Source organism: Hyaena hyaena, unplaced genomic scaffold (genome assembly GCF_003009895.1).
Source record: "Hyaena hyaena isolate Hyena2069 unplaced genomic scaffold, ASM300989v1 scaffold_30, whole genome shotgun sequence".
Taxonomy (NCBI): domain Eukaryota; kingdom Metazoa; phylum Chordata; class Mammalia; order Carnivora; family Hyaenidae; genus Hyaena; species Hyaena hyaena.
In genome coordinates, this window is record NW_024080662.1 from 3,092,304 (window position 1) to 3,115,684 (window position 23,381).

The following is a 23,381-nucleotide window of genomic DNA, read 5'->3' on the forward strand; positions in this document are numbered from 1 at the left end:
AACCCTATAGACCTTAAAAATTACTTTGACCAGTTTAAAATCTTAAAATTTATTTTTCTTGAAAACTACCATCTTTCAGTGGTAATTTTCAAGTAAAATAAATTTTTTTTTTAAATATTTTTATTTATTTCTAGGAGAGAGAGAGAGAGACAGCGTGAGCAGGGGAGGGACAGAGAGAGAGGGAGACACAGACTCTGAAATAGGCTCCAGGTTCTGAGCTGGCAGTCAGCACAGAGCCCGACGCAGGGCTCGAACCCACGAACCGCGAGATCATGACCTAAGCGAAAGTCGGACGCTTAACCAACTAAGCCACCCAGGCGCCCCTCAAGTAAAATAAATTTTAATATATGAATCTTAATTTTAAAGGATTTAATATTTTATTTTAGTATACTAATTTTCTTAGGTCAGTGTTCATAAGTTGAGATCTAGCCTTAGATATCTGACAAATTCTTGTCTTCTTAAAAAAAGGCCTATATATCACTCAAATTAAGAAACACTGACTTTGAGCATTTGAGGAGTGTCTGAGTTTTATTTTTATTTTTTGTTTTTTATTTTTACAGAGAGAGAGAAAGAGCAAGCTACCACTAGTTGGGGAGAGGGGCAAAGGGAAAGAGAGAAAGAATCTTAAGTAGGCTGCATGTTGAATGTGGACATGGGGTTTGATCCCACAACTGTGGGATCATGACCTGAGTCAAAACTCAAGGTTAGAGCTCAATGACTGAGCCACCCAGGCGTCCCAGGATTATATGAGTTTTAGTAAGAAGTCTTTAAGGATGATATAGGAGTGAATCTTTAAATTGTTACTAAAATCCAAGTAAAGTAATAAGTGCTGCTTCTGACTTGTAGTTCAGGAAATTCAGTGAATGAAGGGCTGGGGTGAGACCTTCTAGGACCACACTTTTAGCTTTTCATCTAGGGTAGGAGTTCTATCTCATTTGAGGTAAGTCCTCATCCAGATTCTTTGTAAACATTTCTTATGACAAGGAAACGTAAGTCCTCCATACAGTGACACATTCTAGCTGCAGGTGTATCACATCTGATTATTTATTTATTTATTTATTTATTTATTTATTTTTTGAGAGAGACAGACCGCGTGAGCAGGGGAGGGTGAGAGAGAGAGAGGGAGACACGGAATCAGAGGCAGGCTCCTGGCTCTGAGCTAGCTGTCAGCACAGAGACCGACACGGAGCTCAAACCCATGAACTGTGAGAGCATGACCTGAGCTGAAGTCAGACGCTTAACTGACTGAGCCACCCAGGTGCCCCACATCTGATTTTTATAAATCAGTAAGAAAGACCAACAACTCAGTTTATTGGCCAAGGACCTGAAAAAGCACTTCCCAGCAAAAAGGAGATACTAATGACTATAAAAGCATGTAAAGCTATTATGATGGTAGAACTAAAAATGAAGCTATGTCCGTATATATAGATAATGATATCTAAGGCTTTAAATGGACAAAAACAAGGTATAGAGAGGTATGTATCCTTTTGTGTTTTTTCTCTTTAAAAAGATACATATGCTCATATATGCACACAATTTCTGGAAGGATATATAAAACTTAACAATAGTTGCCACTGGAGATCTAATTTTAGTTGTATATCTTTTTGTATTATGAATTTTTCCCCTGTGGGTGTATGTATTTTTCAAATAAAATGAATTTAAAATATTCAAATTTAAAATGAGCTAAAATCTGTCATTCTGTACTTCTGTTGGTCACAGGTCCAACTTTTGAAATTGTGTAAAATAAGACTATTTTATCTTCTAAGTTTTTTGATGTTTTATAAATAAATCACTATGGTCTTGTAAGTGGTCTTTTTCCCAGTGTAGCTAACGCATTGGGCTCTGTGCTGACAGCTAGCTCAGAGCCTGGAGCCTGTTTCAGATTCTGTGTCTCCCTCTCTCTCTGACCCTCCCCTGCTCATGCTGTCTGTCTGTCTCTCTCTCAGAAATAAATAAAACATTAAAAAAAATTAACTGTAACCATTTCTTATGTGACCCCAGAATACCTTACTATCCAACTTGTTTATATTTATGAATATTCTTGATATGGCCAAATCTCTCTTACCAGGCTTCCCTTTGGAAACTTCAGTTTTTGTGTCCTAGCGGAAAAGATTGGGTAGTTACTGGGTTGATTTTAATAATCATGCCGTTTCTTTGGATCTTTGAACTTGTCATGATGAAATCTCTTAAGTCCTTTTCCACATGTGCTCTGTGACCTTGTTGAGATTTGTCAGCATGTTGACCCAGATTAATCAACATTCTTGAAACAGTTCTTCAGCAAGCTGCAGATATTTGTCCTGTACATTTTTGACAGACAGCTGGCTTCAGTATTCCTGGTGTTTCTTTTTCAGTAGCTTTTCAAAAGAAGAAATAGGGCCATTCTAGCACAGTCTTAATGCTAAAGAGTTAAATGCCTGTTTGCACGTGCCTCATTATTTTTCATGGTAGAGATACCGGGGACTCTACTCCTAGCCCTGGCTTCATACCTTTGTTCCATCAGCCTTCCTTCAACATGATATTATGTTATTTACCTAAACAAGTTTCCTTTCATTAAACATTTGTGGCTGATTCTTGCTATTAATTGTGGCCTCACAATTTCATTTCTTCAAAAAGGTCTTGTCCTCTTATTGCAGTGGCAGTCTGCTTCCATGGCCACAGCAAGGTATTGTCATTTCTGGGAGATGTACCCTAACTCTTTTACTCTGACCAGAATTTCCAGTTCTTTCACCTCACCCTTTACCTCATGTTCTGGTTTCCAGCACATTTACTCTTTGAAGCTTCTAGTATCTTGCTCCTACCCTGTTCCTTCAGTTTATCAGCTTCTTTCAGATTTCTCTCTTCTCTGTTATCTATGGATTACTAGGTCAGTCATTTCAGTATTCTTGGGAATGCCCTCAGTCATCTCATCTCCTTGCTTTCTACCTCTCTTGTCCCACCCAGCTTCCTGGAGTTCATCAGTTGTTTCCTCTGGTTGTTTCTAGATAGTTTAATGCTGCCAGCAAAAGTAGAGCAAGTATGCTGATAAGCTCCATTATAAATTAGTAATATAGTCCACTTCCATTTCTGTTTCTTACACTTGAATTTTGCTTAAGTATTTTGCCCTGTTCTCAGCTTTCAGTTGAGAATGGAAGAGAGAAATGCTTGCTTTATTTTGAAACTTAACTATGCCTTGCCTATATGCCCTTTCTTTTTTTTAATTTATTCATTTTGCAAGCAACAGACCTCGTGAGTGGAGGAGGGGCAGCAAGGGTGAGAGGGAGAGAATGAATATGAATATGAATGAATGAATCCCAAGCAGGCTCTATGCTGCCAGCACAGAACCTGATGTGGGGCTTGAACCCATTGAAACTGTGAGGTCATGACCTGAACCAAAACCAAGGGTGGGACGCTTAACTGGCTGAGCCACCCAGGCACACCTGTATCCCCTTCTTTTAAGATCATTCCCTTCAGTCTGTTGTAGTGATTCCATACTTTTTGTGATCTAAACACCTTGTTTGCTCACCTGCTCTATTTATGATGAGGGAGAGAAGCAAGATACAGAATGGCTTGTATGGTATGATTGCTTTACTTAAAAAGAAAGATCTGTGTTTAGGTGTCCCGCCCCCCCCGCCCCCCCCATGTACACAAAAGAGGCATTAGGAGGCTCTGTAGACCAAGATGTTAACAGCAGTTATCTCTGGATGTTGGATTGTGGACTTTTCCTTTTGTTTCTTTTGTAATTTGGATTTTCACTATTAACATGAAATGCTTTTGCAATGAGAAAACTAAAAGGAAATTTATATTTCCCCCCATATTTTTTGTATGTGCTTATATTCTTTTTATTACAAACACCTTATCAAGTTCTGGGAAATGCCTTGCCACCTCTGTCGAGCAGTTCTCTGAATATCCACTGAAAAGGGGAGTCAAATAGAAATTATATTCCAAATGCTTGGACGTGTCCAGGTACCTTTTATGTTCTTGAAAAAATTCCACATGGTACTAATTTAAATCAAATCTAGTAGGTCATAGATTGTAAAACACAACTATTTTATGAACTGCTAGAAAGGAAAACGTTTTGCCAATCAGACTGTAATGTTATTGATAATATGATGCAGAGGTGTTATATGTGGGGAAAATGCACATCACAGAATTAATTAATGAAATACAGTTGTTCTAAGATTGCATCTGTGAAGTGTTTAGCGGTTTTGTAACAGAAAAGTGTTTAACCTGGACCTTGCTTCACATCTCATTCTTGTATTGCCGTCTTCCCGCACCCCTTCATTACTTGGTTTTGTATGGGATATAGACTCTGGTGAATGGACCGAATTATGATGGAGTCAAGCCTACATTTGGAGACTGGGTTTTTGTACATTTCTTTTAAGGGACATTTCAAACAGATTATTATTACTATAGTCTTGCCATATAGCCTGCAGAGTGGTCTGCTTAAAATCTCAATCTGGCTGTCATAATCTAAAACCCTTTGTAGTTTCCTTTTCCCCAGTATGCTTTGGCACACTGGTATACACCCGACTATTGGCTTTTGATTCCTCAGATTCAGGACATAGTGTGGTTACCTTTTTTAGAACATAACTGTGAGCTCAGAGAGTCACATGCTGTGATGTGGAGCAGAGTGTATGCCTTGTATTCAGCAAAGGGACTGTTGAATGGACACCACAAAGGATTGAGAGCCCCTAATTTGTAAGATGAAATAGTTTTTCCTCATGAGAAACCTGGCTGTGGACTTGGCTACTGTCCCCCATCTTGGCTACTTCCTGTCTTACGCTTTATACTCCGGTAATACTGAACTGTTTATAGTTTTCTTGCACATGTTGTTCTATGTTCTAATCTCTTTGTCTTTGTGGGGAATCTTCCTCTGCCTAGGATCTCCCTACAAATACATTCTTCAGAAACTACTCTTCTTTTAGGAAAGTTTTTTTTTTTTTACCTCCTATTCTTCTACTAAACTGAAATTAATAAACTGCTTGCTCTCCCTCTTTGCTGTTGACTCTGTGTGTATTTCTTTTTATTTCATTGTGTTGGAATTAGTTTGTAACAAAATTGTATTTTGTATTTACAGGACATTAAGCTTTTTAAGGGCAGGGACCCTGCTTTGTTCACCTTCTATTTCACAGTGCATGGTACTATCTTCAATAAATATCTGATGTTTCAAATGTAATTGAAACTTTGAAGGAATGAACAGCCCATGTCGAATACCTATAGGTTGTAGGTATCCTCGATTTTAATAAAAACTTTGATTTAGTTGGTTTTAGTATTTATGATTTTTTTTTGTTTTTTTTGCATGCTCTCTTGGTTGGATGGCAATAGAGAAGAAGAAAATGAGGTAAGTATAATTTAACTAGTTATTCAGTGGTTATTGGAATAACTCAGAATTTAGCTATTTTTTTGAGGTTTTATTTTTAAGTACTTTCAACCCCCAGCTTGAGGCTCAAACTCAACAACTCCAGGACCAAGTGTTGCATGCTTCACCAACTGACTGAGCCAGCCAGGTGCCTCTAGCTGTCATTTTGGGTTGTTGTTTTTTTTTTAATGTTTTATTTATTTCTGAGAGAGAGAAAGAGAGGCAGCATGAGCAGGGGAGGATCAGAGAGAGAGGGAGGCAAAAAATCCGAAGACAGGCTCCAGGCTCTGAGCTAGCTGTCAGCACAGAGCCCGACGCGGGGCTCGAACACACAAACTATGAGATCAAGACCTGAGCCGAAGTCGGACGCTCAACCAACTGAGCCACCCAGGCGCCCCTCTAGCTGTCATTTTGAATGTGAAATGAATAAATAGTTTTTGCTAAATTTTTAGATTTATAATAACGCCATTCCAAGGAGGAATGTTGTATATCTTAAGGAAATGGTTTTTAAACTTTGGAGCTTCAAAAGCTTTAGGAAAGGTAGAAGAAGCTGGGAGCTCTGGAGACAGCATTTACCTGTTTTTATGTATTGAGCTACCATGTAAGATTTCATTTGACAAATTCATTCTGTTTCTTAAAAATACTTGAAGACCACTGCTTTATGATAATGCATGATAGAACATTTTCTTTCTCACTTGAAGGATTAGTGTATAATGTTGAAACTTCAGACTTTACCATATTGAAAGAGAAAACTACTAAATAGCCAGAGTTGATTAAAGAACATCAATTAGAAAAATATTGCGGATGGCCAGTGTGCCATCTTTAATTTAGGCTTGAGTTTGTTCCTATAGATTTTTCTGATGTTCTTTCTACCACCTAGGTTTTGCCTTTAACTTCTAAAGCCTACCATTTCCTTTGGTGGTTTGGCAAATGGTGGAGGGAAAAGTCTTCTTAGATACATACTTTGTAGTTGTTGCTTCTTGAGTAGGGTTGGATGATAAATCAGCATGGCCTGAGTGTGTGAGGCCCAGGCAGAGACACTGGTATTGTGCCAGGGCAGAGTAATTTACAGGAAAGCAGAAAGGCCTGGGCCTCATTTGCCTACTTCATCTATAAAATGAGATGGGAGTCTGCTCTAGACTAGTGGTTTTTCAGATCTGGAAAGTCCATCAGAATTGCCTCACGTGCTTGTTTTCCAAAAACCCAAACAAAACACAATTTCTTGCCTTAGATCTAGTGAATCACTATTCCCTGGAGTTTTGTTGCAGATCTGTATTTTATGAAGCCCCTAAGTGATTCTTTGGGATGCCAGGAGACCACTATAATGACTTCTGATGTTCCTTCTAGATAGAACACAGGAACAAACTATTTTCCACACCGAGATGTTAGTTATTGTTCTCTATCTACATATCTTTTTGTGTTCTATGTTGAAGTACATGTTGGATTATTTTTTTATTCTCGTTAAAAATTCTGCCTGGAAAATTATATAAAAATAGATAAATTCTTTATGTAAGAGACAAGAATAGAAAAATACAGATAATTGTTGAAACTTGTGGTGGGTACTTAGTGGTTTATTATACTATTCTCTGTACTTTTGAGTATGTTTGAAATGTTCTATAATAAAGAAGTGCTTATCTAGCTTAGTGAAATTAATACTGTTCTTAAAAAGGACTTTTTCATTTTCCTGACATTTTAAATTGTAATGCTAGCCATTTGAAAATAACTTTATTGTTGTAGTAACTGCTTGTTTTGTTCATTTATAGGCAAAGATTGAAAATGTGCAGAAAACAGGTTTCTTCAAAGGACCAATGTTCAAAGGTGTTGCTTCTAGTCGATTTTTACCTAAAGGCACCAAGACAAAAGTTAATTTGGAGGAACAGGGACGACAGAAGGTCTCTTTCAGCTTTAGCCTTACAAAGAAAACTTTGCAGAACAGGTTTCTGACTGCACTTGGCAATGAAAAACAAAATGATACTCCAAACTCCCCAGCTGGACCTCTTCAAGTAGACTTGACTCCTAAAATTAAAATGGACATTGGAGATACCTTATCTACTACAGAAGAATCTTCCCCACCAAAATCAAGGGTAGAATTGGGAAAAATTCATTTCAAGAAACATCTGCTTCATGTGACATCCAGGCCACTGCTGACCACAGCCACAGCAGTAGTGTCTCCGCCTCCTCCCGTTGTACCATTACCAGCAGTCATAGCAGAATCAACAACTGTAGATTCACCACCCTCATCTCCACCTCCACCACCTCCACCTCCCCAGGCTGCAGCGCCCTCACCACCAGCACCAGTAACAGAGCCAGTGGCCTTGCCACACACACCAATCCCAGTTCTCATGACAGCACCAGTAGATGTAGCAGTTAGAACACTGAAGGAACCACCAGTTACGACTGTACCAGAATCTTCAGAAGTGGACACTAAGCAGGACACTGTATCTAATAGTTCAGAAGAATACATAACTCGGAATTTGAATGAGCAAGCAGATGTTCCCTCACAGAAAGAAGATTCCCATATTGGGAAGGAAGAAGAAATTCCAGATAGTTCTAATAAGAGTAATCTGGGCTCTAAAAAAACAGGTTCTAAGAAGAAATCCTCACAATCTGAAGGCACCTTTCTTGCTTCAGAATCTGATGAAGATTCTGTGCGGACTTCCTCAAGTCAAAGATCACACGATTTAAAATTTTCAGCAAGCATTGAAAAGGAAAGAGATTCAAAGAAGAGCTTAGCACCTTTAAAAAGTGAGGATTTAGGGAAATCTTCACGATCTAAAACAGAGAGAGATGATAAATACTTTAGCTACTCAAAACTTGAAAGAGATACTCGATATATATCTTCTCGATGTAGATCAGAGAGAGAGCGAAGGCGGAGCAGATCTCGTTCAAGATCTGACCGAGGCTCTAGAACTAGTTTATCCTATTCCCGGTCAGAAAGATCCCATTATTATGACTCTGATCGTCGCTACCATCGGAGCTCCCCTTATCGAGAGAGAGCTCGCTATTCTCGGCCATATACAGATAACAGAGCTCGGGAGAGTTCAGACTCAGAAGAGGAGTATAAGAAGACCTACTCAAGGCGCACTTCATCCCATTCTTTCTCTTACAGAGACCTAAGGACATCATCATCCTATTCTAAATCTGATCGGGACTGCAAAACTGAGTCCTCTTACTTAGAGATGGAGAAAAGAGGAAAGTATTCTTCAAAAGTAGAAAGAGAATCCAAAAGGACTTCAGAAAATGAAGCAATGAAAAGATGTTCTCCCCCTAATGAATTGGGATTCCGACGGGGCTCATCCTATTCCAAGCATGACAACAGTGCTTCTCGTTACAAATCTGCCCTTTCAAAGTCTGTATCCAAGTCAGATAAATTTAAGAATTCTTTCTGTTGTACAGAATTAAATGAGGAAATCAGATCGTCTCATTCTTTTAATTTACAGTCTCCTTGTTCAAAAGGTAGTGAATTAAGAATGACTAGTAAAATTCCTGAAAGAGAAAAGACTGGATCTCCATCGCCATCAAATCGGTTAAATGATTCACCTACTTTTAAAAAGCTAGATGAATCACTTATTTTTAAATCTGAATTTATAGGACGTGATAGCCATGATAGTATTAAGGAATTAGACTCTTTATCTAAAGTGAAGAATGATCAATTAAGAAGTTATTGTCCCATAGAATTAAATGTAAATGGATCTCCTGGGGCAGAATCTGATTTGGCAACATTTTGCACTTCTAAAGCTGACACTATTTTGAAGTCTCCTGATGATAGTGTGACCGGATCGGAGGTATCCCCTTTGGTCAAAGCATGCATGCTTTCATCAAATGGATTTCAGAATATTAGTAGATGTAAAGAGAAAGACTTGGACGATATGTGCATGGTGCATAGTAAGTCAGGAAGCCCATTTAGAGAAACAGAACCTCCAGTGTCGCCACACCAAGATAAACTCATGTCTTTGCCAGTTATGACTATAGATTATTCCAAAACTGTAATTAAAGAACCAGTTGATATGACAGTTTCTTGCTGTAAAACCAAAGATTCAGATCTATACTGTACTTCAAATGACAACAACCCTTCTTTGCATCATTCTGAAGCTGAAAAGATTGAACCTTCGGCTACGAAGATTTCTTCAAATAGCTTTATGAATGTGCATTTGAAATCAAAACCAGTTATATGTGATAACAGAAATCTGACAGATCAGCACTCAAAATTTGCATGTGAAGAATATAAGCAGAGTGTTGGTAGCACCAGTTCAGCTTCCATGAATCATTTTGATGATATATATCAACCCATAGAGAGTTCAGGCATTGCTTCATCTCTTCAGAGTCTTCCACCCGGAGTAAAAGTGGACAGTTTAAATCTCTTACAATGTGGAGAGAACACATCTCCAGTTTTGGATGCCGTACTGAAGAGTAAAAGCACAGAGTTTTTAAAGCATGCAGAGAAAGAAACCATTGTAGAAGTAGGTAGCGGCCTTCCTGATTCAGGAAGGGGATTTGCTGCTTGGGAAAACAGGCATAATAATGGGCTGTCTGGGAAATGTGCACAAGAGGCTCAAGAGGAAGGGAATTCCATATTGCCTGATAGAAGAGGAAGGTCAGAAATCTCTTTAGATGAAGAAGGAAGAAGAGGACATGCTCATACTTCTGATGACTCAGAAGTTGTATTTTCTTCTTGTGACTTGAATTTAACTATGGAGGACAGTGACAGCATAACATATGCCTTAAAATGTGACAGTAGTGGTCATACCTCAGAGATTGTATCCACTGTCCACGAAGATTATTCTGGTTCTTCTGAAAGTTCAAGTGATGAAAGTGACTCTGAAGATACAGATTCTGATGATAGCAGTATTCCAAGAAACCGTCTTCAGTCTGTTGTGGTCGTGCCAAAGAATTCTACTTTGCCCACGGAAGAAACCAGTCCGTGTTCTTCTCGGAGCAGTCAAAGTTATAGACACTATTCTGACCACTGGGAAGATGAGAGATTGGAGTCAAGGAGACATTCATATGAGGAAAAGTTTGAGAGTGTAGCAAGTAAACCCTGTTCTCAGACTGACAAGTTCTTTCACCATAAAGGAACGGAGAAGAATCCGGACATTTCTTTTATACAGCCCAGCAGAAAACAGATAGATAACCACCTGTCTGAAATTGTTCATCCTCAGAGTGATGGGGTTGATAGTACAAGTCATACAGAAGTGAAATCTGACTTTCTAGGTCATCCAAATTCTGAGGAAACAGCAAAAGCCAAAATACCTTCTAGGCAGCAAGAAGAGCTGCCAGTTTATTCTTCTGATGATTTTGAAGATGTCCCGAATAAGTCTCGGCAACAAACCATTTTCCCTAACAGGCCAGATAGTAGACTAGGAAAAACAGAGTTGAATTTTTCTTCCTCTTTTGAGATCTCCCGAGTGGATGGCTTCCGCTCCTCAGAGGAGCTCAGAAACCTAGGGTGGGAATTCTCTCAACAAGAAAAGCCAACTACCACATATCAGCAACCTGACAGCAGCTATGGAGCCTGTGGTGGACACAAGTATCAGCAAAGTGCAGAACATTATGGTGGGACACGTAACTACTGGCAAGGCAACGGCTACTGGGATCCAAGATCAGCAGGTAGACCTCCTGGAACTGGGGTTGTGTATGATCGAATTCAAGGGCAGGTACCAGATTCCTTGACAGACGACCGTGAAGAGGAGGAAAATTGGGATCAACGTGGAGGATCTCACTTTTCAAGCCAGTCGAATAAATTTTTTCTGTCCATTCAGAAGGACAAGGGGTCCGTGCAAGCACCTGAAATAAGCAGCAATTCCATTAAGGACTCTTTAGCTGTAAATGAAAAGAAAGATCTTTCAAAAAACTTAGAAAAAAATGATATGAAAGATAGAGGACCTCCTAAAAAAAGGAGACCGGAATTGGAGAGTGATTCTGAAAGTGATGGCGAACTTCAGGACAGAAAGAAAGTTCGAGTGGCAGTAGAGCAGGGAGAAACAGCAGTACCCTCAGGCTCAGCACTGGTTGGGCCTTCCTGTGTCATGGAGGATTTCAGGGACCCACAGCGATGGAAAGAATGTGCCAAGCAAGGGAAGATGCCCTGTTACTTTGATCTGATTGAAGAAAATGTTTATTTAACAGAAAGGTAAGCTTAATTAATACCTGTCCAACAAAATGTTTAACCTCTTTGTTGAAAAAATTAGCTTTCACCAGTTTAGAACATATTGAGGTCAACTGTATGAAATATAGTTGTGTAATAGGATATAAGTTAAAAAAATCTAAAAAGCCTATTTACCTAGTTAGAGTCCTTCCCTCAGTGTCCCTTCCTCCACCCCCCACAGGAATGGGATGTCTTAAAAAAATTTTTTTTTTGGTCTCATTATTGCTTTGGTTCTGAAAGTATGATTTAGGCCAGTCTTATTTTTCTCAAGTTCCTTTTATGTGTGAAACACAAAACAATGTCTCAGCAAAACAGTCTGCTCTTAGAGATGAAAAAAGTAGTTATGCTGGATTTTTTTCCTTTTCAAAAATGTCCATAATGAAGTATCTTTGAAAGGTACTTTATAAAGATGGAACCACATGAGAACTTCATTTTCTGTCTATTTTTTTTAGTCTATTGCTAATGGATTATACTTGGCAATAGCATAACGAATATTTTAGAAATAAACAGTATAGTGGTTTCTTACAGATCCCTAACCTGAAACAAGGGATAATGAGAATAGGAGTAATAAAGCCAGACTCCTAGAGCAGAACCTCTCAGCCTGCTTTCTGTCACCCTTCCTCGATGATCTTTTTATTTTCCTAGTAGGAATATATGTGGAATATGCCTTTCTGAAAAAAATCTGTCTTCCAACCATTCTCCTTTTGGAAATTTCTCCTCTATTTGAAAATCTACTTAACCATCATCCCTTTAAGTGTTAAAAAAATTTTTTTAATGAAATTTTTTCACTGGTTAAGGTAAAGTTAGGTCTCATGAGAAGATTTTCATGTTTTTTTTTTTTTTTTTTAATATTTTATTTCTAGGAGAGAGAGAGAGAGAGCGAGCGAGCGTGAGCAGGGGAGGGTCAGAGAGAGAGGGAGATACAGACTCTGAAATAGGCTCCAGGCTCTGAGCTGGCAGTCAGCACAGAGCCCGACGCGGGGCTCGAACCCATGAACCGCGAGATCATGACCTAAGCGAAAGTCGGACGCTTAACCGACTAAGCCATCCAGGCGTCCCAAAGATTTTCATGTTTTAACAAAAAACCTTTTTATGATCTAGAGAGCCTCTTTTTAAAAATTTTTTTAATGTTTTATTTATTTCTGAGAGAGAGAGGCAGTGTGAACAGGGGAGGGTCAGAGGGAGAGGGAGACACAGAATCGGAAGCAGGCTCCAGGCTCTGAGCTGGCTGTCAGCACAGAGCCCGACGTGGGGCTCAAACCCATGAACCGTGAGATCATATCTGAAGTCAGACGCTCAACCGACTGAGCCACCCAGGCGCCCCGTGAGAGCCTCTTATTCCTAGTAAATTAGCTTAAATTTAAAATATTGAATCTGTTAAGTAGTAGTTTTTAGGAATTGTGAGTACATTGATGCAGCTTCCAGGGTCTTTGTAAAAGAATAGAAGTAAAACTAATCAACCCAACCCTCTGGGATTTACTCAGCACTGAGATCCAGATATGTGTAACACCATGCATATAGATCTGGTTAGTGGAGGGTTGCCTGGGTGGCTCAGCGAGTTAAGCATCCTACTTTGGCTCAGGTCATTGATCTCACAGTTTGTGAGTTGGAACCCCACGTTGGGCTCTGTGCTGACAGCTCAGAGCCTGGAGCCTGCTTCAGGTTCTGTGTCTCCCCTCTCTGTCTGCCCTCCCCTGCTCTCTCACACACACACTCTCTCTCAAAAATAAACATTAAAAAAAAATCTGGCTGGTGGAAACATCGGAGAGCCTTTTTTGGAGTGGGGAGCATTGTTAAAGGGTCTGTTGTTCTATCCTGGGCCTTTAGGAGCCACCAAGAAGACTAATTATTGTAAAATAGTAATGGAGATAGTGAAAACATTTTTCTTAGGTCTAAGGAAAATAGAGTTACCTGAATCTGTGCCCATTAGTCCTAATCTGGCCTTACCAAGCAATACAAAATAATGCTGCTGATTCTTCACAATTACAATTGGTAAAGTACTTGTCAACAGATATTTTGTTTATCTTTAGTTCTGTTTCTTCAGGCTGAGAATATTCATATACTCATTAGTGAATTATGTCTTGAATTGATCCAGCTGAGTCATTCTTGTTTGACTCAACCATAGTTGAAACCATCAGGACACTCTTCAGGTACTTTATAAACTGGGACTGTAATTGAACATATGTTGAAGATGAAGGCAGATTAGTTAGGAGATTAAGTCAGCCACATAGAACAGCTGTGCTCTTCACTGTCTGATAGTTGGAGAGTAAATCAGACTGCCCTAATCTTAAGAGATCTTCTTCAAGCATCTCTGATTTTTTTTTCTTCTTGACAAAAGAAAGTGCAACACAAAGGCTAGGAAAGAATCACATTTTCACTTTTTCTTTGCAGACTCTGGCATTGGTATTTATGAACCTAACTCATTTTGAGCAGTTTCCCTTTTTACCCCCAAAGCAGTCTATTGGGAAAGTTTAGTCCTTTGATTATTCTGTAATACACTCTGTAAATTGTACTTCATTCTTTTCTTTTCTTTCTTTTTTTTTCTTTTAAATATTTTTATTTATTTCTAGGAGAGAGAGAGAGAGACAGCGTGAACAGGGGAGGGTCAGAGAGAGAGGGAGACACAGACTGTGAAACAGGCTCCAGGCTCTGAGCTGGCAGTCAGCACAGAGCCCGACGCGGGGCTCGAACTCACAAACCGCGAGATCATGACCTAAGCGAAAGTCGGACGCTTAACCGACTAAGCCACCCAGGCGCCCCTACTTCATTCTTTTCTTAATCATTCAGTTTTCTTTTAAACAAGATTTTTAGAAATACAGTGTTACTGAAAGATTCTCTCTGAAAGATTGAGTTAAACTCTTAATTAAAAACTCCCTGTTTATTTTTTTAGCAACTCCTTTTCTTCCTCTGCCTTCCTTCCTTTGCTGTGTCTCAACTCTTTTTGTCTATCCAGGAGAACTAATTCTTATATGTTTTTTGTTTGTTTGTTTGTTTACTTAGAGAGAGAGAGAGCAAGCGAAGGGCAGAGAGAGGGAGGAAGCGAGAATCCCAAGCAGGCTCTGTGTTGAGCGGGGCTCAGTCTCATGACTGAGATCATAACCTGAGTCAAAATCAAGAGTTGGATGCTTAACTGACTGAGCCACCCAGGTACCCCCAGGAGGACTCATTCTTAAACTTCACTTATATCAGCTGTGTTGCTTTCTGATCCTCGCAAGTTTTCCTGTGTTTTATTTTTCCTGAGCCCAGTATGACAGTTGACCCTTGAAATTGCTCAGAATGTGAGGCTTAACTGACTACATGGACTAAGAAACGAAGGCTCAGTCCAAAATGATAGATTTGAATTTACCTTGTCCTCCCACTTGCCAGGGCTCAGGTTGCCTCTCGTTTTTGCAACATAATTCTTAGTATTTTCAGTTTCACAAATGCTAGTGATGAGATGTTTTCTTCCTTTTGAATGTTTAACTTAACCAGAATCATTAAATGTGAAACTAAAGAAATTTAGCATATTTGATTGTGTACATTGTATCATTACCAGGAGATTTCTTAAACAAGTTCTTATAAAATTTTATCTAATAGAAAGAAGAATAAATCTCATCGTGATATTAAGCGAATGCAGTGTGAGTGTGCACCTCTTTCTAAAGATGAAAGAGCGCAAGGTGAAATAGCATGTGGGGAAGATTGTCTTAATCGTCTCCTCATGATTGAATGGTAAGTAAATTAAAATGCTCTGATTTTGCTCATTCTGTTAAATGTCGCAAAATATTAAGAAGAATTAGTAATGAATAAAATTTAACCTTTCTTCTTTTACCTATTATTGTTTATAAACAGTAAAATCTCCAGTGTATAATGGTGTTTATAAGGAGACAAATTACCCTTGCAATATCTATTATAGTAAACATTTTGAGTGCTTTCTAAAGTAGCCCTTAACTTTTTATCTTTTATAATGTTTATGTCCATAGAGGCAAATGTTGGTATTTATTAGCTTTTATTATCAAATAAGATAAAACCCTAGCATTTCAAAAGTGTATAAGGTAAAATGTCTTCTACTTCCAAACCTCAATCCCTCTATTTGTAGTCTTTCTAGATAATTTTTATGCCATTACCAATATTCATAGATAGATCCTCATTTTTTGTATAGAAATGAAATCTTTTTATACATACTTTTTTAAATTTTATTTCCTCACCTTGGCCCACAACACACACACGTGTACACACACACACACACACACACACACACTCTTTCTCTCTCTCTCTCTCTCTCTCTCTCACACACACACACACACACACACACACACACACAACTCTCACATAGTCTTAATAAGTTTTGAAGACCTGTTCAGTGCTACATGTGCAGACCTACCTAAATCTTTCCCTTGGCTGCTTTATATAGTCCTTAGTTTACTCATAATTATTAATCTTCTATTGATAGACATTTGCTTCTGTATTTTTCTTCCTTTTTGAAAAGAACATTTTTTTAATGTCTGTTTATTTTTGAGAGAGAGAGAGTGTGAGCAAGGGAGGGGCAGAGAGAGAGGGAGACAGAATCTGAGGCAGGCTCCAGGCTCTGAGCTGTCAGCACAGAGCCTGATGCGGGGCTTGAGCTCGTGAACTGAGAGATCATGACCTGAGCCGAAGCTGGACGTTTAACTGACTGAGCCACTCAGGAACCCCTGCTTCTTTATTTTTCTTATAAACAGTAAACGTCTTTACATTGAAAAATGTGTGATTAAAATTTTTACCAACTTGATGAAAAATTTGTATCCTTACTATTTCTTTCAAATTTTTTTTTTTTTTTTATGTTTTATTTATTTCTAGGAGAGAGAGAGAGAGACAGCGTGAGCAGGGGAGGGTCAGAGAGAGAGGGAGNGACGCGGGGCTCGAACCCACGAACCGCGAGATCATGACCTAAGCGAAAGTCGGACGCTTAACCGACTAAGCCACCCAGGCGCCCCTTTACTATTTCTTTTAATGTTTGTTTTGGGAGAGGTAGCATGTGAGGGGTGTGGGGAGGGGCGGAGAGAGGGAAAGAGAGAATTCCAAACAGGCTCTGAGCTGTCAGTGTATAAGCCTGGTGCAGGGGTCAGTCCCACAAACCGTGACATCATTATCTAAGTCCAGCTCAAGAGTTGGACACTTAACCAACTGAGCCATCCAGGCACCCCTGTATCCTTATTTTTTAACATGGAAAGAATATTAAAGTGATTTCTAGTGTAGATACCTTGTTTTTAGTGTTGATGAACTGGTTTCTTTCAAAGCTCAGATTTTGGTTTCCCTCATGTTCTAGTATTTTGAGAATAAAACCTATACCTTAAGAAATTAAAGACAAAGCATTTTGGGTAATTCCTTTATCTAAACTGAAAGTAGAGATGACCGTACACATGTAAGAAGAGGAGACACGAGACTTAGCCCTATTCTCTGAAGTCGACAGTGTTGCTCTCTGGTCTCTGCATTCTTCTGACTTTTCCTGCCAACCTTGCCAAAGAGATAGGAAGTATAGGGTATCTTTCTTCACATGTTTCCCACACTTAAACTTCTAGTAGTTGTCAGGATTAGGTTCAGATTTAGTCTGGTATTCAGAGCTTTTCATTGCATATCAACAACTTGCCTTTCCATCTTCCAGCAATCCACCTTTCTTATCAGTCATGCTCAGCTGTTTTATTCTCCTTTCTTCAAGCGGGCCTTGTTTCCTATTTCTGCACACAGGCAGGCTCTGTTGTTGTATCTCTTACTTTTTTTTAATCTACATCCTATTTGTCAGTTCTTCTCGGTGTCCGAATGGGGATTACTGTTCCAATAGACGGTTTCAGAGAAAACAGCACGCAGATGTGGAAGTCATACTCACAGAAAAGAAAGGCTGGGGGTTGAGAGCTGCGAAAGACCTTCCTTCGTAAGTTATGTTTTAATCGTCTTTCATTTTGTTTTTGTGTTGTTGAAGTTGGTTAGCTACTTTGTAGGAAGGAAAAATAATGTCTATTACACTTAAGTTTAAAAATGGATTATGGTGAAAAATGACCACTGGTAGCTAGTTTTTTAATAATTTCCATTTCTTTTAGGAAATTAAAAAAAAATCTTCTTTGTCTCTCTCTTTATATATGAAGAGCGTTTTGTCATTTGTGTCATTTGGACCAGACAGGTCCTTCTTTGAATGACAGCTACTTTTCCTTTAATTCCAAGCAATTACCAATGTTTGCTGTAGATCCCCAGAATCACTATGAAGCTGTAAGGATTTGGGACAGAATCAATTAGTCTATATAAAACTGAATTGGTGGGGGGTGTCTCTGGGTAACTCAGTCGATTGAGTGTCTGACTCTTGTTTTGGCTCGGTCATGATCCCAGGGTCGTGGGACTGAGCTCTGTATTGGGTTCTGCACTGAGTGTGGAGCCTGCAGGGGAGTCTTTCTCCCTCTCTCCCTCTCCTCTGCTTATGCTCTCTTTTTTTTTCTCTTTAAAATTAAAAATTAAAAAAATAGATAAACCTTAGAGTAAGTGGAAGAGAGTATCTGAGATTATTGAGGTAGGGAATAAAAACAATAAACATTTATTGAATGAATAAATATTGCTTTCCACCTAACTCCTGTAACTTTTTTATACATAATGCAATAAAAGGTTCACTTTATTTTCTACCATATTCAGTGTTTCCTTTAAACAGTAAGTTTTTTTTTTTATGTAAAGCAGATTTAAGTATCATGAAAGATGAGTAACTTTTTCTTTAAATATATACAGATTACATGTGTTTATGATTGAAAAAAATCTTTTAAATATGTAAAAGGAGTAAAGGAGGAAAATAAAACTGTTTCTTAAAGCTCTTTAGCTTTCCTAAGCTCCTCACAAAGAACCCTGCTTTAGTAAAATACCCTAGACTGGATATTTCCTTGTATCCCATATTTTCCTTCTTTAATTTCCATATGCTAATAGTAGTACTGGTTCCATAAATTTTTAGTTTCAAACTATGTAGAAGTTCATGAATAGAGTATTTGTTCCCATTGAACATTGTCCAATATACACAGGATGAGGAGGTCTTTGGAACTAATCTAGTTAGTGTTAAGTACATGACATTCTCTATATTATACCTATTTCTTCTCTCCTAAAGATACTAAATAACCAAGGAAAGACCAGTCAGTGGTGGAATGTAACTTGAAAGAAGCCAAGGAGAGAGATTAATCATGATTATTGATAAATGCTAGAAAAAACTCAGAGAATACAATCGGAGAAAAGATGGGTTTTTAAATTTATTTATTTATTTATTTTGAGAGAGAGAGAATGAGCAGAGAGAAAGGAAGAGAAACAGAATCCTAAGCAGGCTCCGCACTGTCAGTACGGAACCCAATGTTGGGCTTGAACTCCTGAACCTATGAGATCGTGACCTAGGCCAAAATCAAGAGTTGGACGCTTAACCAACAGAGCCATCCAGGCACCCCAGGAGAAAAGGTCTGCTTGACCTTTGACATCATTACAGGTCTTTGAGTAAAGGCAGTAGAAGGGCTGTTGTATTTAAATTGCCTTCTTTTTTCTTAGAACATAAAGCCTTTAATATTTCAGTGCCTCCTGATTTCTTCAGAGCTGTTTCTCAGCTGTGAATCATTTGAGTGTTTGTTTTAATATCTAGTGCAGGGATGCACATTTTGATAGTATGTATAAATGTAAAACGTCTTAGAATCAACATTTTTTGAAAAGTATTTGGAAGGAGAAAACCTCAGTTAGATGTTAGGTACTTTACAGATATTTTAATTATATCTTGTATAAGACCAAATTTATTCACTTTTCAATATTTTCTTAAATCTATTGCTTTTTTGCATAAATGTGTATGTTTTCCATATAGCTCCTAGGCAGGAAGTGCTATTGTTCCCCTTTTGTTTTGCCAGGAACACCTTTGTCCTAGAATATTGTGGAGAGGTACTTGATCATAAAGAGTTTAAAGCCCGGGTAAAGGAGTATGCACGAAACAAAAACATCCACTACTATTTCATGGCCCTGAAGAATGATGAGGTGAGCAGCACGAATGTGTTTGCTTTGACATAGATTTGGAAATTGTTGAGTTTGAAAGGATCATTGATACTGACTGATCTTGCAAATAAGTGACAAAAAAGAGGGGCAGAATAACATATATAGTTTTTCTTTACAAAAAGAAGAGAGGGAGATATTTACATATACATGTAAATGTAAACCTATGAGCTTCCTACTACAACTCTTAAAAATTACTGGTACACTTAGAAGAGTATTTTTAATGTGGGTTATATTTGTCAATATTTACATAAAAATTAAAGCTGAGAAATTGAAAACTATTAACTTAAAAAGTAACAAGTCCATTATCTATTGACATAAACAACATATTTTTATGAAAATAATTTTCAAAATATCTTTGTTTTAGTGAGGCGTGCAACTGTTTTACATTTCTACAAATCACTTTAATGTCTGGTGTGATAAATTTTAGTTAGATTCTCATATCTGTCTCTACATTCAGTCCTGGAAAACCTAATTCTAGATCCTACCCCAGGACCTGCTGGATCTTACTGAGGGAGTGGGAGTTTTAACATGCTTTTCAGGGAATTCATATACACACTCAAGTTCGAGAGCTCCTGCATTGTGGTGTAATAGGCACTTTAAAATGGAGTTTTTATACCCATGAAGTGATATTGGAATATAAGAGGATGTTAGAAGTAGCTAAAAGTAAATGGAAGAGACATTGATAGATCTGGAGATAATTTTGCCTGTAAGTAAGATGTTTATAGTTAACAGATGTCCCAGAGGAAGCAGTTAGATATTTGTCACTTGGATGTGTCTGTATGTGAAAGAGGAAGGGGGGTTGGGCATGCAGACCGTACATTAGCCTTTCCTTTGCAATATATATATATTGCAATATATATATATATATATATATATATTTTTTTTTTAAGGTCTCATTTTTATCTCTTAAATGATCCTTTTCCCTAGATAATAGATGCCACTCAGAAAGGAAACTGCTCTCGTTTCATGAATCACAGCTGTGAACCAAACTGTGAGACTCAAAAAGTAAGTTGAGGTAGATGTAGAGTTTGGGTATTTGTTCAAGATTTATGTACTAATTTTAGATTCTGTATCAAGGGTTCCCATGGATTTTATTTTTAAATCATTTTAATTGTTTTTTACTCGTTTATTGTTCAAAATCTTATTTTGAATTAAGTTTAGATTTTTAGAATAATAATGCAGCAGCAGTACAGAGTTCCATATATCATCCTTCACCTAGCTTCCTCAATGCTCGCATTGTAAATAACCATTATACAGTTACCCAGTCCAGGAAATACTGTTAACTATTAACTAATTTAAAGTCTTTTTTCAGATTTTGCCATCTGTCATTTTTCTGGACTAGAATCCAATCAAGGAACTCCCATTGCATTTAATTGTCACCTCTCTTTGCCCATAAGTTTTAACTACTGTTTTACAGGTGCCAAAATACAAAACTAAAATTGAATTCTGATGAAGTCTGGTGTGTACTATTGTCTTCAGATTTTTATCTGCTCTTAATCCAGGTGCCAAATTTGGCTGTTTTAATAACATGAGGGGCTGAGTGACCACAGATAAGAGGGATTGTATATCATGTACATGGAGTTACACTGATTCTCTTCAACAAGGCCGGCTCTGGGTCGTGCATCTCTCTTTGTCCCTGTGCCTGGCACATAGTTGATGCTTGATAAATTCATTTATTGAATTTGGTAAAACATTTTGAGATAATAATTTTAGTACTCTCTCTAATTTGTGTTTTGAGCTTAGATTAAAAAGTGTGTGTGTGTGTGTGTGTGTGTGTGTGTGTGTTAGAACTTTGGTTCTTAGGCTAAGAAAGCTATGGACCCACTCCCTAGAAAAGTAGTATCAGTAGTTCCCTCTCATATTAAAATAGTGCTTTCAACTTCTGGATATTTTTTGTCCTTTGATCTGTGTACTAATAGATCTTAGATATGGCTTTTCTGAGAGCCACGCTGTGTAACGAATAAGAGAACACAGTCCATAATCATTCAATCTAAGTTCTGGTTCTAGTTTTGCCTGCAGCTGGTGGCCACCTGTTTAGTTGTGAGGCTCCACTTGTACTGTGTCCCTTCATCTTTTTAAGTGTGGGTTTTTTTGTTTTTTGTTTTTTGTTTTGTTTTGTTTTTAATCAGTAACATGCTCTAAAGGTCTGGACAGGAGCTCTACAGTTACATCTTACATGTCTGGAACCACAAGTTCTAACCCCTGTGTATTTACTTCCCTTTTATGAGTTATATGCAGTTGTCATGCCTTCCTTTCCTTTCACTGCACTCAGTCATACGGCCATTGCTTTATGAAATTAAACATTTGGCATCATTTTCCCCTGGTTCATGCCCCATCTCATCTTATGAATACAGTTACTTTTAACATAATATAAGGTAATAGGAATTTGCCTGTAATAGTCAATGACATCAAGCATTTTCTATTTGCCTGTTTTTAGAACAAGTGAATATTAACTGTGTAGAAATGTGTATTAAAACAGGTTATAAGTAGCAGTTACTTTTATTAGAGACAAATTATAGATGATACTCAACTTGGTAGTTTATTAAGCAAGAGTAACACTTAAATATGTTAGTTTGCTGTATACTATTTGGTAAAGTCATAGTTATCGAAAAAGGCTCATGCATGATTAAACCAGATGATGACCTTTAAAGAAAAACAGATTAATCAGTTACTAATTTCTTTTCTTTTAAAACCAACTTCTCAGTGGACTGTGAACGGACAACTGAGGGTCGGGTTTTTTACCACCAAACTAGTTCCTTCAGGCTCAGAGTTAACATTTGACTATCAGTTCCAAAGATATGGGTGAGTATTGTTTTTATTCTTGTTTTGCTGCTTCTGATGGAGAAATGAACTGTTCAGATATAGAGATATAAAACTTTAATGTGAATTACTAAGAAGTTATATGGGGGTACCTGGGTGGTTAAGCATCTGACTTCAGCACAGGTCATGATCTTGTGGTCTGTAAGTTCAAGCCCTATCTCTGGCTCTATGCTGACAGCTCACAGCCTGGAGCCTGTTTCGGAGTCTGTGTTTCGCTCGCTCTCTGCCCCTCCCCTGCTCTCGCTCTGTCTCTCAAAAATGAATAAACGTTAAAAAAATAAACTTATATGTACCACCAGCTCTTTTTCAGTTTTCCGTGTTTTTTCCTACTGTATGACATTTCAGCCATTAAAGGATTTGTACAGGAACTACATAATTTTCTTCTGAATTTCATGCTGTCTTATTTATATACTTCTGTTTCTTATGTAATTAGAAAAACCTTTCTATTATGGAAAGTGTATACATAAAGAGAATAGTAAATCTTTGTGTATCCTTTATCTGTCAGTTATCGACTCATGACTAATCTTTTTTTTTTTTTTTTACAAATAGTTTATTGTCAAATTAGTTTCCACATAACACTCAGTGCTCATCCCCAAAGTGCCCTCCTCCATGCCCATCCCCCCCTCCCCCCCACATCCATCAGTCCTCAGTTTTTGTCAGCATTCAAGAGTCTCTCATGGTTTGCCTCTCTCCCTTTCCCCCACCATTTCCCCCCTTCTTCTCCCCCTTGTTCCTCTGTCAAGTTCCTCCTAATCCTCCTATACGTGCAAACATATGATATTTGTCCTTCTCTGCCTGACTTATTTCACTCAGCATAACACCCTCAAGGTCCATCCATGTTGCTACACATGGCCAGATTTCATTCTTTTCTCATTGCCATGTAGTATTCCATGGTATAGATAAACCACATCTTCTTGATCCATTCATCTGTTGATGGACACTTAGGCTCTTTCCATGTTTTAGCTATTGTGGAGAGTGCTGCTATGAACATTGGGGTACATGTGCTCCTATGCATCAGCATTTCTGTATCCCTTGGGTAAATTCCTAGCAGTGCTATTGCTGGGTCACAGGGGA

At 38.2% G+C, this 23,381-nt stretch overlaps 1 protein-coding gene across 3 annotated transcripts in view; it reads left to right on the forward strand.

Moving 5' to 3' along the window:
• Positions 1-23,381, forward strand: part of SETD2 (SET domain containing 2, histone lysine methyltransferase) — a 122,287-nt gene that overhangs the window by 24,217 nt on the left and 74,689 nt on the right. For all 3 annotated transcript variants that reach the window (XR_005527707.1, XM_039228242.1, XM_039228243.1), the window contains exons 2-8: positions 5,305-5,320; positions 7,102-11,468; positions 15,060-15,191; positions 17,242-17,370; positions 19,346-19,469; positions 20,415-20,492; positions 22,192-22,289. Coding sequence is in view for 2 of the 3 variants with exons in the window: in XM_039228242.1 (XP_039084173.1) it covers positions 5,305-5,320; positions 7,102-11,468; positions 15,060-15,191; positions 17,242-17,370; positions 19,346-19,469; positions 20,415-20,492; positions 22,192-22,289 (4,944 nt within the window). In the remaining variant the exon portion in view is untranslated. The remainder of the gene's footprint in view (positions 1-5,304; positions 5,321-7,101; positions 11,469-15,059; positions 15,192-17,241; positions 17,371-19,345; positions 19,470-20,414; positions 20,493-22,191; positions 22,290-23,381) is intronic.